This window comes from Strix aluco, chromosome 29 (genome assembly GCF_031877795.1).
Source record: "Strix aluco isolate bStrAlu1 chromosome 29, bStrAlu1.hap1, whole genome shotgun sequence".
NCBI lineage: Eukaryota > Metazoa > Chordata > Aves > Strigiformes > Strigidae > Strix > Strix aluco.
Genome location: NC_133959.1, coordinates 1,606,818 through 1,621,707, shown reverse-complemented (window position 1 = coordinate 1,621,707; position 14,890 = coordinate 1,606,818). Strand labels below are relative to the sequence as shown.

Sequence of the window (14,890 nt, the reverse complement as noted above, 5' to 3'; positions counted from 1 at the left end):
ATAATTATACAGTGAAGTCTGAGCAGATGGAGATGGTGACACCATCTCAACATCTTCCATGGGAGTTGGCGACCCCCTAAAGAAATTACGTGTCTGCTGGGTGTACCTGTGGGTAGGTCCAGGAAGGATTCATCCACGAACTCCAATAAAGTGCTAGTCCCAAGGTATCTGCTTGTTAAACCCTTTGTGGCAGTTCTAGAAGTTCTACAGTAACTTTGTGGATCACAGGAAAAGTTACAGGAAAATAGGGACACTTTCTGATTTCACCTGGATCAGCACGTACTCTGCCAACTTCAAAGGATCTATGCCAGACTCACGCTGCTGTCACTTTTGATTCTTCACCTCTACCTTTTGTGCCTCTTGAATCTGTGTTTGTTCAATCATTTTATCTAGGTAGTCCAAGAGGAAAATTAGCAAAAGGAAAACAAGCCCCTAAGAATGTTATTTATTTCTCTCGCACTGTCAAACCACAGGTTTGGAAGGAGTTGATCAAACAGGCCTCCCACAGACCCACTCTGCTTTCAAACAGTCACAGAGTTTATTGCACAAGAAACTCACAACACGTCAGGTCCTTAAAGTTACATGATTGAGACTTATAACTAGGACATAAACTAAATACCAGACTAAGCTCCTATTTCCACGCCAAAATCCACTGCCACATCCATGCAGCATTATTTCACTCTTGAAAAATCTGAGCTGGATCATAATCAAAATCATCAGGGATTTTCAATCAGCTATTTATCCATTTAGAAATGCAAACAGGATCCATTTTACTGAATGCCAAAGTCACAACAGCCAAACAAAATGCCTAATTTCTAACTTCTGGAAAAGTTTGTGAACACAACCCTACTCCAGTCCTCCCACCCAGCCTCCCAGTTTGGATTTCATACAACATATAGATCACTAGAGGTTTCCCTTACATGCAAGTTTATTTAAAGAAGTTGCAGAGACTTGCAATTATCTACTTTCCAACCCATAAAATAAAAGGCAAGTCTAAACTTTAAACCTTGCAATGTAGACAAAATGCAATTTAAACCCTTCATTTCTTTTGTCATTACCTTAAAAATAGCTGAGTGGCCATGAATAATAAAAGCAATTCAAGTCTCACCCCATCTCTGCCGGGTGTCAGCTTCTTTCTCTCCCGTCCTTTCTTCAGCTGCCTGAGATTCTCTCCACGTTTTGATTTATTTCTCCCTTCCTCTTTCTTTCTGTCTTTCTCCGGATCCGGATGCTCTTTAAATTTCCTCCGGAATTTCACTTTGAAATCTTGCTAGTTGCGCTGGTGGCTCCAAACACCCCGTAATCCGCGAGGGTGCGGGGCAGGGAGGGCAGGGGCCGCCCGGACCCCCCCGGGCTGCGACCGCCCACACCCAGCCCCAGCCCCAGCCCCAGCCCGGAGCGCTCGCCGGGGAAGTTCGGCGGCGCCCCCCGGCCGCAGTGCCCGGCGGTTCCCCCTCTCCGGCTCCCAGGATCCCTCCTTCCCTTCAGCATGGGAGGGGAGCAGCAGGATTAGCTGGTGCTTTCGCAAGCCCTGTTAGACAAAGCCGGCTGCTGCTCCGGCAGCCCCGCAAGTTTCCCCTCGCAGCCCAAGAAGTGCAGCTGCACTCCGGATCGTGATTTCTTTGTTCTTTCTCTCTTTTTTTTTTTTTTTTTTCCCCCCCCCTCTTCCCTATCCGCTTCCTCCCTCTACCAACTGCCCCATCTCGGTCACATTTCTCCCCTGCTTCTCCCGACTTTATTCCCGGGCCCGGGGCCGGCTCGGCGGCTCCACCTGCCGGGCAGAGCCCGCCCTGCGCCACCGCCCCCGGGCCCCCGCCCGCCGCCCCCGGGGCCCGGCCGGGGCACCCGGCAGCTCCCGGCGCTGCGCTGGGACCGTCCTGGGCGCTGCCTGCCCGTGAAAACAACAACAAAAAAAATCGCGTTCTTTCATCTTAGTCTAGACAGCTGCTATCAGAAATAGGGCGCTCTTTGTTGTTCTGTCTTTTATGAAGTCGTTTATACAAGTGGAAAATTAACGTCAGCCGTGAATACAGTTTGATGAAATGGGAAAATACCCTGGGAAGAAGGGAGGCTGAAGAGGCTTGGGGAAGCGGAGTGGATAATTAGCATCAGCCACTCCCAGCGTGCCGCTGTGGTCAGAGGAGCTAACGCAGCCCTCAGCCCTGACAACCAGGCACAGAGAGGAACCGGGACCAGGACCAGGCCCTCTGCTCCCCTGGGGAACCCTCTGCCCACCCCCTCAGGATGCTGAACAACTGGAAAGGGCTCACAGGAGAGCCCTGAGAGAGAACAAAACACACTCTGCATCGGAAGAATAAAAGCGCTTCACCTGCTCATCAAAGAAAGGACACGGCCTGACTTGATCATAACCATAAAAAACTTCATGGTGGAAAGAAATTTTCTACACAAGTCCTTTTCTGTTTAGCCAGCACAGGCGTGACAAGCTCCACAGGCTGGAAGCAGACACTGAACGGGTCAGTCTAGGAATAAGATGTATTTTTAATCATGAGGGTAGAGAAGCAGCAGCAGCCCAGCCTCATGAAGGCAACAGAAGGCGAGACCAGGAAGGGACCTTCCTTCGTCTGCTCCTTTTCAGGGTTATATCCAACAGGTTTGCAAACGGCAGCGGCTCCGGGTGCTGCTCGTGTTCTGCCCCATAGCTAAAGCCCAATGTGCATCCGCCCCAGCGTGGGCCCACACATGAACACCACCTATTCTAACGTGTTTGTGAAAAACATCAGAATTGACCTTTATCAGCTGTGCTGGGCAGGGTGCAGTTACTCTGGGCTTCAAGTCAGTAACTCTGAAGCTGCAGACAAGCTTTACACGGTTTGTAGAGAAGACAGTAACAGTGCGAGCGTCTCGTACGAACATGCCTAGTAAAGAACCCAAAGCTTGGCTTTGGCGGGAAACTATCCCCGCATTTCCTCCCAGACACCCCTACCAGTGCACTCAAACTCTGACTGAACACCAACGCTCCTCACTCGATTCCCACAAATGCCTCAGTTTTGCCTTAAAATATGCCACCACCCTAACACGAAGCTTCCCATGGGCAGACTCAGCTGAGTTATGTCACTGCTGGATGATCCCAGTCCCCTTCACACTTCTTACTTATCAGGACACTTTAATAGGAAATCTTCCCAAGAGAGATTTTGTTAATCCCAGACAGTTCTGCACATTAATTTCTCCATGGGTTAATAACTTCAGAACTTGCAGCAAAATAGTAAGCTCTGTACTACTAATTTTACACTAAAAGGTGGAAGTAGCATTCATAATTTAGCAATATTCATATCAGAGTTCAATACTAGCAGCATAAACACTAGCAATGACACCACTTCCCATACTCCACTTTCAGCGTTTTACCTCCACCCTATTTTATAACGTATTTCAAAGGGAGGTTTAGTGAGACGGGTGTAATTCCTCGTCTCCAGTGTCCCCACTACTATTGCCCCTGTGCTTGGGGTTATGGTTTGCTGCCCATAAGTTTGACATCAAGACATGTTTGGAGCACACTGAGGTAATGCTCAGCTTGAAACAATGGCAGCAGCTGCCAGCACAAAAGATTTTTGGCACCAAGCAAGCTGGAGCGAGGTTAGAAGCGACGGGGAAGGTTTGTGTTTCCACAGCATATTGGGGTACGCTCACAAGAGTCATTGCAGGGCGCAAGCCGGAGCAGCGCTGGGTGGCTGTCCTGAGCTGGCAGCTGAACAAGCAGCTCAAGGGCTGCCTCTGCTCTGTCGCAGCGCGGAGCACCAGCACTCCTCTCACCCCATATTCGCTGTCCTTCTGCCGTGCAGCGTGGCAACCAATGACAAAAGGACTAAAACTGCTCCAAAGACACTACTGAAAGTAGGGCACAGTATCTTTCATATCGACCTGTTAACTGTAACTTATCTACGACTTCTCTTAGAAGCTAATTATTTTACATGTTTAAATTAGGGTAATTAGATCAGCAGGAATTGAACTAAAACCAAATGCTGGTAGCCTTGTGAGGATTTTCTGAAATGGGGTTTTATATTCATCTGCACTTCCTTCCACTATGGGAAGAGAGTAAGCGTCCCCAAAGAAAAGAATGGAAATTTTGATCCTTTCCTATGTTATTAGTTACACACCCCTGTCCAGCCTGCATCATTAATTTCGATATAACCCTTTGCATACAGGGAGTAGGACTACAGGGAAAGGAACCCTGCGAGGAAGCAGACTCCCTTTCAAACCACGAGACAAGATACACACCTCAGGTCTTGTTTCTGCATTGCACTGACACAATCGCTGACACGCAGCCAGGCAGGTCTTGGCATAACAGTTTGCCAGCAACTATCCAGTCTTCTAATTTTCAGACGTCCATTTTATATAGTTTTCTTGTTCACACTTTGTGCCTCTGGCTTCCCCTTGCTAGAAAGGCTGGTGTTGTCCCCACCTTGACGTCCTTCCACGGGAAGCGCAGACATCGCTGTGTTGGTAAAGAGCAGTGGAACAGAGACAGTAACGCGTGAATTTGCTTCTTGCAAGTTCAACGAGTGGCCTCAACCTTCCTTCTATGGTATTTGCACATAATACACAAGAACCTGTTGTTATGAAGCACAACAGAAGAATAATTTGATCCATGGAGAAAGCAAGCGTTCAAAAAAAAAGAGACTGTGACTTTGCTCCAGTGTAAAGAAACTTAACCTATTTATGTTTTAAGGGAGAAAAAACACCAAATAGCCACTTATCTGGTTTTTCGTCCCATCCAATTATCTCTGATGTACACCTCATCTTCATTTCCAAGCATTCCTGTTTAACTGGAAAGCAGGGGTCTTGCTACAACTGGTAGAGACTTCCACATAGGAGGATCCACTTCCAAGCAGGTTTCTCCTTCCATAGCTATGTAAAAACTGGGAAAAAATGAGCTGTCTGTGTCTAAAAGAGCATCAACCTTGTACTTTATGCATGTCTGGCAAGAGACAGAGTGAGGCAGCATAGCCTTTTGTTAAGGGATTTTCGTGATCAGGAACCCGTGTTCTTTTTCAAACAAGAAAATATAAGAGAACATTTATTTGAAAACAAAGAAAGAAGTGTCTCAGAAAAAATGCTCAACTTTCAGTGGCCTTTAACAAAAGGAGCTACAATGCCTGAATTTTGACCACACCTCAGAAATAAAGTCAGAACAACGATGCAGTACATGAAATGACATTTTTGGACAGAGGAAGATGTATCATAAAGGTCACTAAAAACACATTAGAAAAATAAATGCATGGAAAGTGTTTTGAAAGCCTAAATAAAGGGAAAGGAGAGGAAAATAGAGAAAGATAAAATACAGGAAGATGACTCAGGAACTTCTAACAAAGCACCAGATCTGACACCAATACTCGCTATGGTCAGTGACAAGTAATTTAACCTCACATGTAAAATGAGGATAGTAGCAACCTCTTGGGGCACTGGGAGACTTAATTAGTTGCTATTCGTAGATTAAACAGAAAGTCTGAAGGTGAAAGCACTAAATGCTAAGTATTAATAGCTTCTGAAGTATTAATTTCTGTAATTGGGCAACCCCAACATGACAAAAAAGTGGATCAGTGTCAATTTTTGAAAGAAATTTATTCTTATGGTTCTATCATGTCAAAAAGGTACCCAAACAAGGAATTGTGCTTTTAAAAGCAGTAACTGGTAACACATCTATTTAATACACAATGCAGCTTGTCATCTTCAATTCAGAGTTTCTGACTCTTACCCAAATTTACATTCCACATTCCTGAACAGGAAATGTTATGTCATCTCAACCGAAGAGCTCTGTGAGCTGCAGACTGCCGGAGCTCTCGGCAGCACCAGCACCGTGCTGCGCACGGGCGCTGCGCTCCTTAAGAGAAGCTCGCGAGCACCGATTCATTAACACCAGCTATGTTCGTCTGCATGGCTGAACTCTTCCTCACACTGCTTGACCCCTCCGTAGCTGGTGCTGGACTTCCCAGGCCAGCTGCACCGGTGGTTTTTGACCTGGTTTCTCTGCTCTTCCAAGGCAGAGATAAATGGCCCCTGTAGAAGTTCCAAACCAACAAGAAAAAGAAAAGAAGAGCAAACCCAGCCCCCAGGAGTTTTAAAACAAGCTTCTCTATTTGGCTGTCCACAGATTCCTGTTTTGGTGCCTCATTCAGTAGAGAAGGTGGTACTGAAGACTGAAAACACTCAGCTCCTGCTTCATTATGCTTATTTGCTGTGGCAATAACATTTGCTTCCTCTGTCTTTTCTTGGGCATAAAGGGCATAGCGGGCCACAGTGGTAAGGAATTCCTTCCCTTTGGATTTCTCTACCGAGAGACAATCACAGAATCCAGCCGCATCGATTGTTATGTTAAATATTGCTATTCCTCCATCACAGAGTTGATATTTAGAGTCCTCGGCCTGAAGTCTGCTCCCACTAAACTTCCACACTATGTTCGCCAGATTCGACAGAGGAGCACACTTCAAATGAACATTGTTAACCAATGTAGAGACATTTTCTCACACTCTTTTCTGAAATTATGAATATTTTTTTTTTAAAGACCACTGGGGATTTAGTTTAACTTATATGACCAAATACATATTCAAATAAATATAAAATTAATTCCCCAGTCTTGACAATGGGTAATAAACAGGTAAGGGGTGAAGACAAAGAAATCCCATCACTAACATCTCTGACTATCAGTGACATCTTGCTGGCCTTATTCCCACTGATGTGTAACACAATGAAAATGGGACTAGAAGTTTAAGACTTCCAGATTTTACTCTGATTTGGCCTCACCTGTACATGTCATGCATAAACAAATTCACCTTTGTGTGCCTCAACCTCTATACTGGTTAATGACATCTCTTCACAGAGATGCTTTGATGTCTACACAATGCTTCTATCAGCTATGTGAAAGCTCTGTCCCGCTGATTGCCTGATTAACATTTGTCGTGCAGTCTAAAATATACAAGACTAAAGACAACTCTGCCTTTAAAGAGACATAAGTGGGGGTAAGAGATACATTTTGTGTCATGAAGAAAGCCGTGTATCTTGCAACTCATTATGAAGTTACTGCATAATAATACCAGATCACACACACCTGCAGTTCTACATTAACAGTAATTCATATCCAACTCCCACTAAAAATAATAAAAGTAATTTTAAATGGCTGATAACAAATAGCCTTCTTTTTAAGTGTACTCTTGGGTAGTATGTCATGTATCTGCAGAACAGCATCCTGAAGTAGTGACAGATTTAATGGGACAGCTGATGTGTTGATGTGTCGCATGATTTCTGCAAAGTGGGTGTGGGAGGGACACCAATAACTTCCAACGGGTCACATTTATGTCTCCCCTGAGAGTCAGAGATTCAGTCTGAACTGAGGTGTTCTGACATTTCGATTGAGAGGGTTAAGAGCATTAGGCAATACCAGCTCAGTGTGGTTTTTAATGTTAGTTCAAAAGTAATAATCAACATTATTTTAATTCTTGTGGTTTTCTATCACGCAAGAATTCCAGTGCGCACAAACTGAACAAGCATTTTGGTCCCATGAAGTTAAAATATTCTTTTGTAAAACAAACATTCACATACCTACACTAAGGCAGCTGGAAGCATCCCCATATTTCACGCTTTGAATTAAATTCCTGGAAAAAAAAAAAACCACCAAAAACGAAGACAAAACCTCCCCAAAACCAAACAGATGAAAACACAGACAAGAAGTGTTCCAGCTTGTACCATTCCATTTCTAGGAATCACCCTGGTTCTGTGTTACAGCCATTACAAGTGCACTGATAAAGCAATCTCACCTCAGGCGTGCAGCTGAAACAGTAGCTTTTCACTTACTCGGTCTGAGCGGTTTGATTCGCCAGCAGAAGACATTCCTCAGCAGCCTGCGACCACGCGCAGTAGGGATCCCGTGCCAAGACGCAATCCGAGCGGTGCTTGTACCGGTGGCACGTGGACGCTGGGACCTGCACCACTCGAGATGGGGACCCGATGTAGAGCATTCCCTGGAAGTGCAGGAGGGAGTTCTTTTACAACAGCGAGTGAGATTTTAAGCTGCTATTCTCTAACAGGGATTGTAAGATTTTCTGGTATTTATTAAAAATATCAGTAAACTAAAAATCTTGTAAGAATAAATGGTGATATGAATGAGAAAACCCCCAGCTTTCCATAGCAATGACAGAGTTCCTCCCCTAATTTTTTAACGAACATGAAGTCTTGTTTCAGTTATACTTTGACACACACAAATTCTTCTTCTACAGAAAAAAAGATGTTTCGTGCTTCCATTACTAACGAATACACGATAGAAGCAGAATGATGAGACATTTACAGGCTCTATAAAAGGCAGAAGAACAACACAGAAGAGCAAGGCCTGAGGCAAGCTATTTCAGCAGTTGCTTTCCATATGCAGGGACAGAAGTTCTACCTTTTCAGAAGAGAGCCGGAGAGATTGTACAGGCTCCGGAGACAGAAACAGCTGTAGCTCCTCCACAATGAACATTTCCCCATCACAATTGAAAGCTTTATGCAAATATCCATCATCTATATAAAATGAAATGTATTCTAAAGATAAGCTTGTTTAAACATAGCATAACATTTTAGCCTGATAATTCACATTGAATTTAGATAGAGATTCAGAAGACATTCCTGGGCATAGGGAATTTTTAAAATTCTTCAAAGCGATTCTTATTTTTTCTTTCAATAAGAGAGAAGCAATGATTTTTTCAGGGGAGAAAAAAAGACCTCAAACAACCCCTGAATTTGCAAATATTATTATGTCAAGTCTCCTTTGATATGGAAAGTTTCTAAAGAGAGCCTTTTAATGTCCAACAAGCCAAACACATTTAATCTAACTGGGATGAAAATATTAAACTAGCAAGACAGCTTCTGAATGCAAAACTTCAAACAGGGCTGATGAAACTTTCACTTTTTTGAAGGCTCAGAAAAGAATTCTGAAACAAAATACATAAAAATGTATACTATTTTTTCCTAAAATAAAAGCACTTACCTGCTCCTAGAAACATAACATTGTATGTTTGTTTATCTAGGCCAGTGACTCTGTCTACTACAATCCAGGTATAGCTGGAACCTCTCTTCAGTAGCACCGGTCTGTTACCAATTGGATTTACAGAATTATCCATTAGAGGGTGATCTCTAACAAACTGCAAAACTTTGTCAGGCAAGTCAGAAGAAGTATTATACCCAACACTCCGGGCAAAATTATCAATGCACTAGAAACAAAACATAAGGAACATGATTACAATTGCTTTTACATTTCACCGAGGTATATAAAAAGGTGTATTTCCTTCTAAACATTCGGTTATTTCTACTTATTGTCAAAAGATAAAAATCACTATTCTCCTCACACTATATGAACTAGATAATAATCCCACATCCCTTGTGGAGCAGAACTGTAAGCAAGGCAGCTTTTCAAGGAACCTTTGAAGGATGGAAGGAGAAAGCAGGTATCTCTCTGCTGATTGTAAACACTGCATTTATATTGGTAAAACATGAGCTAATGATTTGCTACCAAAAAAGATAATCCAGAGGCTGTTCTTTGATTAGAACAAGAAAATTCATATTTACAGCACCAGGACGTGGAACTGGCACTTCTCCCCTATATACCATCCACTTAACAGGGGAATGTTCTACAGTTACTGGTCCTTTGTAGCTTCCTTTGGAGAAGACTTCCTGAATATTTTTCATACTGTATGCACAAACAGCTGATATGTCTAATCTTCCCCTTGGAAGAAAAAACAAAACAACACACAAAATAAAAGCCAGTTTTATTGGCTTTTATATAGAAAGAAACACTGTAAAATAATCCAATCTCCACAGTGCACACTGCTGTATCTTTTTCAGGATTAGTCAAAAGATACCTAACACTAAAAATAGTTCTCTGTTGCAGTTTTCATGATTCACTAAGAGAATAAAACAAAGACATTCATAAAAGACGGTATTAATTATGTTTTTGTTAAAAATCAAGTAACCGCCCTCAAATAAATTGAAACAACTTCGAGAATGGAGACCTTTTGACAACCTTTCTTGTGAACAGACAGATGAGCCCAAGTATTATGGTAATCAATGTTTTGACAGGATTCTCCTCCCTTTGGCTCCACACTTCTGACACAGACCATTAATTCTTCTTCTAATCCCTTTAACTCATCTTACTGAAAAACACAATACTTTTCCTCTTTGCCTCCAATTACAATGCTTTTCAAAATGATGACTGAAAACTGAAGTAGACATTTGGGAGTGTCTGGATCAGACACTGATGTGATTTCAGTTCTACCAGTGAATACAAAGCCTAAATCTCTTTGCCCCACCCAAAGGAATAAATATTCTACAAACTCCTGTTTTAGGACACATTGAACCCAACCTGCCATAACCAGAAATAAAACTTGCATTAGCTCCAGTGGGCATAAACTGACAGGTAAATAGGTGGCAGCAGGTTAAGCTGCACAGTGCTGACTGTGCTGCATTCCCACAATTCTGATGCTTTTATAAAACATGAGAATTACCTACTCACAGCTACTTTGTCATCGGTATTTTTTGACATGTAAAGTTTTGATCCACTTTGTCTTGTTTTTCTTCATTAGTCAGAGCATTAAGAAAAAGCTAGTTAATGCTAAAACTTGTATTTGTTTGGAGTCTGCTTTCATTTTCACAGAACATTACATTAGACGAGCAGGCCATGACAGATATTTCTTTTGGAACAGGAGAGTAATTCTGCACCTTGAAATGTCAGCTATTTCCTTTAGTGCTATAAAGACCAGAAGAATCCAGGGCTTTGTGTATGTAATTATGTAATTTTATATGTAATTAGTTTTAATTGCCCCACCATCCGACTAGAGAAAACATAACTCTAAAAACTTGGCTTAAGAGAAGCTTTTGGTTAGTCTTTAATTGAAGGCTCTGGCCCAGGAACCAAAAACATTTTGTTTCAGATGATAATGTTTGCTCAGTTGGATCAAGCTGTAAGAAAAACAAATGCGGTCCATTAAAACACGCAGCGTAAGTAGCTGGTAGCTTCTTGTTCTGAGTTAAAGCCAAAAGGCTGTACTCAGACTATTCACACTGAAGTGAGAACCCTTACTCAGTGCATTACAAAGTTTAGTCATATGTAGCCCTCTATCTCACCATTGTCAGGAAAAAATTCCATAAAATATAATGTCCTGCCACTTCCTTCTCCTGAGTAAAAAGATGTCCTGGACAATATTGAAATGGAAATTTAATTCTGGAATGGAACAGGAAAGGCGGGATTTTAAAAACGATGTCCATCTTCTCTGCAATATGCATTTTCCACCAAGATCACCCTAAATGAAGAAATAACATCAACACTGTAGAAATAAAGAAATAGACGTAATTTTCACCTAATAGCATTGGTTTGGGAAAAAACATAGTTGGCTTTTCAATACAAATCTCAGTGCAAAGGCAAAGAAAAAAGGTTTAAATCTCAAATGCAACCTGAACAGCTGATTCTGTTCTAGCAGGAAAAAGAGGAAGCTAGTCCAGAAATAAAATGCCTGTGACAGAATTTTGTTTGGTTAGCCAGCGTAGATACCATTGTTAATCACTCGACTTCATCTGAAATACACTAAACAAAATCTTTATGCTACAGATACTAACTCTGCAGATACGGGCAATTCTGGACACCAGAATCTTGTCATAGAATTCAAATTCAACAGCTGTTTCAGTGAAGAACACATAAATTTTATCATCATCTCCATTTGGATTAGATTCACTTTCATGCACTATTTCCATGTCGACAAAGCTTGGTTCTGAAACACATAAATACACAAAACATTTAAAGTTTATTCCAAGAAAAACATAAATGGCAGATATTTTAAAATTAAGTCTAATTGAACTTTTTTTGCAGATTAGTAGACAAGAAAAGGGCTGGAAAGTATTTATGAATCTATTAAACATTAAGAGAAGGAGAAGAGAAAGAGAATTTCTTTTAAATTCTGTCCTTAGTTCAAAAGTTCACACTACAAAATCAACACATAACATACTACTACATTCTAGAGAGAATTTATACACCAAATTAAAGTTCAAGAGACTGAAATAGATAAAAAACTTCTTACCATTTAGCCATGATGTTTTAAACTCTGTTCTTACAGGGTTTCTCATACTGCAGAGTATTATAGGTTCTGTTCCCAGGAAATTATTTGAAGTAGCTGAATAAAATTCCCCATCTGTGAAGATTTGGAAGAAACAAAAAAGTATAAAGTACTTATTTTTAAAAATGCAAAGACATATCATAAGGAAAAAACCTGAGGTTGAATGCAAAAATAGAATTAGGGTCATGGTATCCAAAAATTTAGTGTAGATTAAGAAAATCATTTCAAGTTGCATGTCAGTACCTACAAAAACAGATGCGTGCTTTTGAGCTGGTTCAAACAGACACTTTCCTCTGCTCTCTTCAACTTTTCCTTGCAAGCTTATGTTTGTCCCATGGATAACCTATGGCAAACAATCATTTAAATACGATGAAAAAAAGATTTGATAAGTAATTTTCTGATCTTTCATACTTTTATAAAAGAATTAGGGAAGTTTCTAATTTTCAACAGGAATATTTTGAGACAGGTCCGTATGTATTCAAACATAACTACCATATGATCACAAGTCGGGTAATACGCGTTGGTTCCACAAACATGTAAGTCGGAGTCATTTATCTTATGGAGGCAGAGAATGTAGTTCTGGCATCTTATCTGAAACTAAAAATAAAATTTACAAAGTGTAGTGGATGGCATCTGAAAATTTCCTGGTGTCTTAGCAGCAAGCGAAAAAACCCCACAGATTTAAATGAATTTGGTTTTACTTCATTTATTAAAAAGAAGCTTGATACTGTAGCCATTTTCATTTTAGTTAGTAACTTAGACAGGGAAACAGATGTTCCTACCTTGTCCTTTCCTCTAGGAATACATTCCAGTTGCCTTTCCTGTGTAGCAAACCAGTATTCCTAAAAGCCAAAAATACTTGTAAGGGGGTATGGTGCAATCTTTTTCCCACAAAATTATGTGTGAAAAAAACCCCTAACTAAACCTAACTTTGAACCTACTGCAGTAAATAAGTATTCTTCTATGTATCTCCGTAACATACAAGGAATAAAAAATAACCTGAAGCATTGCTTTGCTTAAAAAAAAAAAAAAAAAGATTCTGTGATAAAGTTTCAAGCCTTGAAATAGTACACTTATACATTTAAAATCAGAACATTATGTTCAAATTAAGAAAACCACAACCAAAGTAATTTTTAAAGAAGGTATGGGGAAAAAAAAAGTCTTTAATTTACCCTGGCTATTTCTCTAGAAATATTATTCAAGTCAAGAGCAAATGCTGCATCTCTGTCTCCAACAAATACGGTATTGGCTTCTTCATTCACAAGGAGATGGAAACATTGGATAATCCTTCTTTCATAAAAGTGTTTATACTTCCAGCTGCAACACATAGAAGATAAGTTATTTTAAAAACACTTAACACTAGAATCACAGCGTTATGTAATAAAAATTCCAGATTGAAAACAAATTGTAACAGAACAAAGGCAAAAGCTCATACACATTTCCAGAATATTTTTTAAATAACATGAAAGTATTTGAATAAATGCATGGCTATTCTTTTCCCAATTTATTACAGGAAAATAAACACCACTATTATTATTACTTATAAGCCAGAACCTCCAGCTACAGCAACTATTGTTGAGGCGTTCCTCACTACCATTTGGATGAGTGCATCTGCAACACTTGAGGTGAAACAGTCCATAGCAATCTTTCTATGCCTAATAAAAAATAAACTCCCAACATTCTGCTGTGTTTTTCTGCTTGTGAAATTATTATTTTTCACTTACTTTGGTATTTTACTGTTTTTCAGGGAATGCAGTTCACAACAGATGCTTTTGTCTCTTGTATTAATTGCAAGACAAGATAAAGGAGAACAGCAGTGCAACCCATTTTTAGAGGTTCAACTAGAAATAAGTTCTTCCCAGTTTTTATTCCTTGTCATTAAATAATTACAGGCAGGAATCTCTTGATGGTTCTTGAAAATGTCCTGTGGAAGCCCTCCAAAGTATCGGTAGCCTTCAAATATTTTCTGAAACTTGTCAAAACCTCTTACATTTTCCGTTCAGATAACTACTTCCAGACGTCCTAAAATTAAAAGCAGTTTAAGTTCACTGTAGCATTTGGCTACCTGCATTTTTATAAGAGACGGACAGCCATGCCGTTTTACAAGATCTTCTAGCAATTACTGTATTTATACTAATCAGAAGTAGACACAACTCTGATGGCAATTCCAGGCTATTATAGCAGCAAACCGAGTTTTGCGCCAAGTCCGTGATTCTCATTTGCAGGCTGCAATGTTTCAGGTTTTCTGCATGGTATCTAAGCATTATTTCACAAACATTAAGAACAAGCGGGAACATTTTGCAGCAGTCAGCTATTTTAAGGATTTAAGGAAAATCATAGCTAAACCTGCTTTATTTACAGTAATTCACCAGTTTTTACATATGTCATAGAAAAATAATATATATACATATCAAATCAACCATATGTTATGAAAAAAGAATTTATATTTTATTAAGTTAATTAGAATCAGGTACTTTTATACCTGGCATTTTGGCAGCCCATCTAAATGAATATGCCCTCCAGCCAACGCTAGGAAATTGAGCAAAATGAAAGCCAGGTAGTTGTCATCAGCAATTAGAGAAAGCACAAAGCCAGATTCCAAATCTGCTTTAATAAAGAAGGGAATCTCTGCCTATTCTGCACTTTCATCAGTAAGCAAATGCCAACAGCTAAGGAAATAATTTGCATTAGCATAATCCAAGTAAAATACTGTTTGGGTTAGAATACTTTTAAATTAGTAAATCAGGTTGGAAACCTCAGAAAACTATTAAATAACTCCTGTTAGCCCCTCTATTGTAACCCAG

General features: G+C 40.4%; 2 protein-coding genes across 3 annotated transcripts in view; both read right to left on the bottom strand.

Annotated features, from left to right (window-relative positions):
- HOMER3 (homer scaffold protein 3) overlaps positions 1-4,611 on the bottom strand; it is a 29,910-nt gene extending 25,299 nt beyond the window's left edge. Inside the window, exon 1 of one of the 2 annotated variants that reach the window (XM_074808426.1) lies at positions 4,234-4,611. In XM_074808426.1, coding sequence (XP_074664527.1) covers positions 4,234-4,298 — 65 coding nt within the window. In that variant the 5' untranslated portion in view covers positions 4,299-4,611. Of the gene's footprint in view, positions 1-1,108; positions 1,704-4,233 lie in introns of those variants that run through there. The other variant, XM_074808428.1, reaches the window with a different exon arrangement.
- Positions 4,612-4,881: 270 nt separating this feature from the next.
- Positions 4,882-14,103, bottom strand: LOC141916187 (semaphorin-4E-like). Its single transcript, XM_074808420.1, is given in 14 exon segments — positions 4,882-6,465; positions 6,467-6,488; positions 7,552-7,604; positions 7,804-7,970; positions 8,390-8,505; positions 8,972-9,194; positions 11,593-11,744; positions 12,051-12,161; positions 12,330-12,429; positions 12,579-12,683; positions 12,869-12,928; positions 13,259-13,356; positions 13,359-13,403; positions 13,811-14,103. Coding segments are annotated over 14 exon segments (1,983 nt in total). The 5' UTR covers positions 13,914-14,103; the 3' UTR covers positions 4,882-5,837.
- Between the last annotated feature and the right edge of the window lie 787 nt (positions 14,104-14,890).